This window comes from Gymnodraco acuticeps, unplaced genomic scaffold (assembly GCF_902827175.1).
Source record: "Gymnodraco acuticeps unplaced genomic scaffold, fGymAcu1.1, whole genome shotgun sequence".
Lineage (NCBI taxonomy): Eukaryota > Metazoa > Chordata > Actinopteri > Perciformes > Bathydraconidae > Gymnodraco > Gymnodraco acuticeps.
In genome coordinates, this window is record NW_022990454.1 from 958407 (window position 1) to 961687 (window position 3281).

The 3281-nt window shown below is 43.6% G+C and overlaps 1 protein-coding gene across 1 annotated transcript; it reads left to right on the forward strand.

Moving 5' to 3' along the window:
• Positions 1-1560: 1560 nt before the first annotated feature.
• On the forward strand, positions 1561-3078 carry LOC117552389. Its single transcript, XM_034225762.1, is given in 5 exon segments — positions 1561-1846; positions 2378-2587; positions 2696-2849; positions 2932-3007; positions 3010-3078. Coding segments are annotated over 5 exon segments (795 nt in total).
• Positions 3079-3281: the final 203 nt, after the last annotated feature.

Sequence of the window (3281 nt, forward strand, 5' to 3'; positions counted from 1 at the left end):
TTCTCTCTAAAAATGTTGGACGCCCTCGGCTCGAGTTCAGGATGTTCCGAGCTGAATAAGAGCGTCAAATGACGGCAAGACGCCCCCCTGGCGGAAACGCTGCTCTCCGGGGCATCTAGGGCTATCTCTTCACTGCAAGGCTGAAGTTTGTTGTTATTACTAACCTCAATACATATTAAAATCCCACGCTTCAACTCAAAGAATGGTTGAGAAACAAGCATCCGTGCAATCACCGCTAAATGCACTTTAATACAGGGCCAGCGTATCTCCTCTCGCACTTTATGTATCTCTTGTATCTTCTCTTGCACTTTATATGTCGTTGCTGCTATATTGTATTACCATGTCATAAATACTCGTGTATGCTGCTCTTGCTCTTTTGCACTTTTTGCATATCATGTATTTGATTTTGCTATGTTTGTAAAATGTCATTTTCTTAAATGTTTTATGTGAGGGACTACGGATGGAAATTAGCTCATAGCTAAATCTGGCATATTTACGCTTGACACATTTTATTGTTTTAACCCTTGTTATGTTCACATTTCGCACCCTTTGGTAATGTTCGGGTCAAATTGACCCGGGACATATTTCAGGGTTTAAAAAAAATACAGAACTAAATTCAACATGCACAATTCCTTATATATATTGTCTTTAACTCATTCCCCAACAACATAAATGAAATATATGATGAGTTTTTGAAAATACTCTTTGCTAGATCAAATGTAACAATCGACGTGTCCATCGTTTTTTGTGAAAACAATGTAATTTATGTTGAAAAAAATACACTGTAATAAAAACTAGGTTTACATTTTGCTCATGCTTTTCTAGGACAAATATAAATGAAACATTTTTTCATTAATGTTTATTATTTTTAATCTGTCATATAATAATCAAAGCCCTGAAGGAAATAAAGCAATTTAGCAGCAATTGAAACACAAGAACCACACATCCAAAAGTATTTGGCTGTGAAATATAGAGAGATGATGAAACATCCATATAAATGACAGAACAGATATAAACACAAAGCAAATAAAAACAATTAACAGTCACTATTCATAAAATACAGTATATCCGAAAACTATATTGATGAAGTGACGCTGCAGAACATCATGTGAGTCAATGGGCAAGTCCCTTTAGGAAACACATGATGTGCAGAACTTCTTCGTGTGTATAGCACAGATGTACTTGTTGCAGTTGCTGCAAGTAGTCTGTGTCTTGGAGTCCTTTGAGAGTCCGCAGACCTCACAGCGCTTCCTTTTGCCGACACAGGGTGCAATCTAGAACAGTAACATATGTATTGGTTCAGAAATTGTTTTCACCACATCTCTTAACACTGGACCTGGACACACACACACACACACACACACACACACACACACACACACACACACACACACACACACACACACACACACACACACACACACACACACACACACACACACACACACACACACACACACACACACACACACACACACACACCACACACACACACACACACACACACACACAGTGTGTCATGTCTCGCCAGCGGAGGACCCAGAACTCGAGGTGGTGGATATGGAGGAGCACGATGAGGGAGTGCCCTTCGTGTTCGCCATGCCAGCGGACCAGACGGGCCCGCTCGTCGGGGAGAGGCACCACGACGACGACACCTCGTTGTCTGATACTTCCGGCTATGGTGGCGGAGCGCGTAGGCTTACCGCTCCCCCACCGCTGCCACTGAGGCCGGTGAGCCACCTACGTCAGGGCTTCTACGGCCCGGCCCTGAAGGACGCTTACTTTCATGTCGAGATTGCTCCAAAACACAGAAAGTATTTGCGTTTTGCCTTCCAGGGTGTAGCCTGTGAGTACAACAGACTGCCTTTCGGCTACTCCCTATCCCCACGCACGTTCAGCAAATGTTTGGCCACAGTGCTCCAGCCGCTGCGCGCCCATGGCATGAGAGTTTTCTTTTATCTGGACAACCTCATAGTCATGGCCAGGTCCAGGGAACGGGCAATGTTTTGCACAGCCCAATTGATCCTGCACCTAACCAAGTTGGGCTTTGCGATCAATACACACACACACACACACACACACACACACACACACACACACACACACACACACACACACACACACACACACACACACACACACACACACACACACACACACACACACACACACACACACACACACACACACACACACACACACACACACACACACACACACACACACACACACACACACACACACACACACAATGCTGGCAGTGGCTTTGACAGGTGATGACTATAAGAAAGAATGTGGGCCATACTCTAGTTGTGTCAAAGTGATGTGTGTGAAGTGAAACATCACTCAAACCATGTTCATCCCTGTTTCTACTAAGATCATAGCTATGTCTTGCCTGCTTCTCCTACTGCTCTTAAGGCCAGACTCAATGAAGCTTTAGCAAGAGTGGAGAGTCTCGAGCGAGAGAGGAAGAATACCATGGCTAGAGAAAAGAGGGCAAAGACCACAGTGAGGAGTCTTTTGGGGGATTTGAGGGAAAAGAACCTCATTAATGAAGAACTTAAAGAGAGGCTTGATTTCTACTCAGGTAAAATGAAATTAGCACTTTGAAATTCATGTACATCTTACACTCTTTATTAAACTCCTTTGTTATTATATGAAGGGGACTTATTACTTTTTTCTCATACAATTTCAGATCTTCAAATAGACTTCAAGGCAAAGCAGGGCCATGAGTACTCAAAGGACCACAGAGAGTTTGCCCTCACACTCCATCTACATGGTCCAAAGACATACAAATACCTCAGAGAGACTACAAATCTTCCCCTCCCTTATCCACATACATTACAAAGGTAGTCTTAATGTTGTTCAATTTCATTTTTGGAAATTACGGTTGCAAATACGTTAAATAGCTACTTCTCCATTTGTTTACAGGTGGCTGTGTTCGGTGGATGGCAAGCCTGGCCTGAACAAGATGATGCTGGATATGCTGGAGAGAAGATGCCAGGAAGACCAGGCTAAATATGGATGTGTTGCACTCATGTTGGATGCCATGGCCATCAGAAAACATGTGCAATATAATCCACATAACCAGTCAATGTCTGGTTTTGTAGACATGGGTGATGGAAACAATGAGACCGATGTTGCTACTGAGGCTCTTGTGTTACTTCAGGCACTGCAGGTTGTGGTTGTGTTGGCCGTGCAGGTGTAGCAGCAAGAGTTGCCACCATCTTCCTCAATATAGCAACAGAGGCTGGGTTCCTGGCATGTGTTGTCTTCGCTGC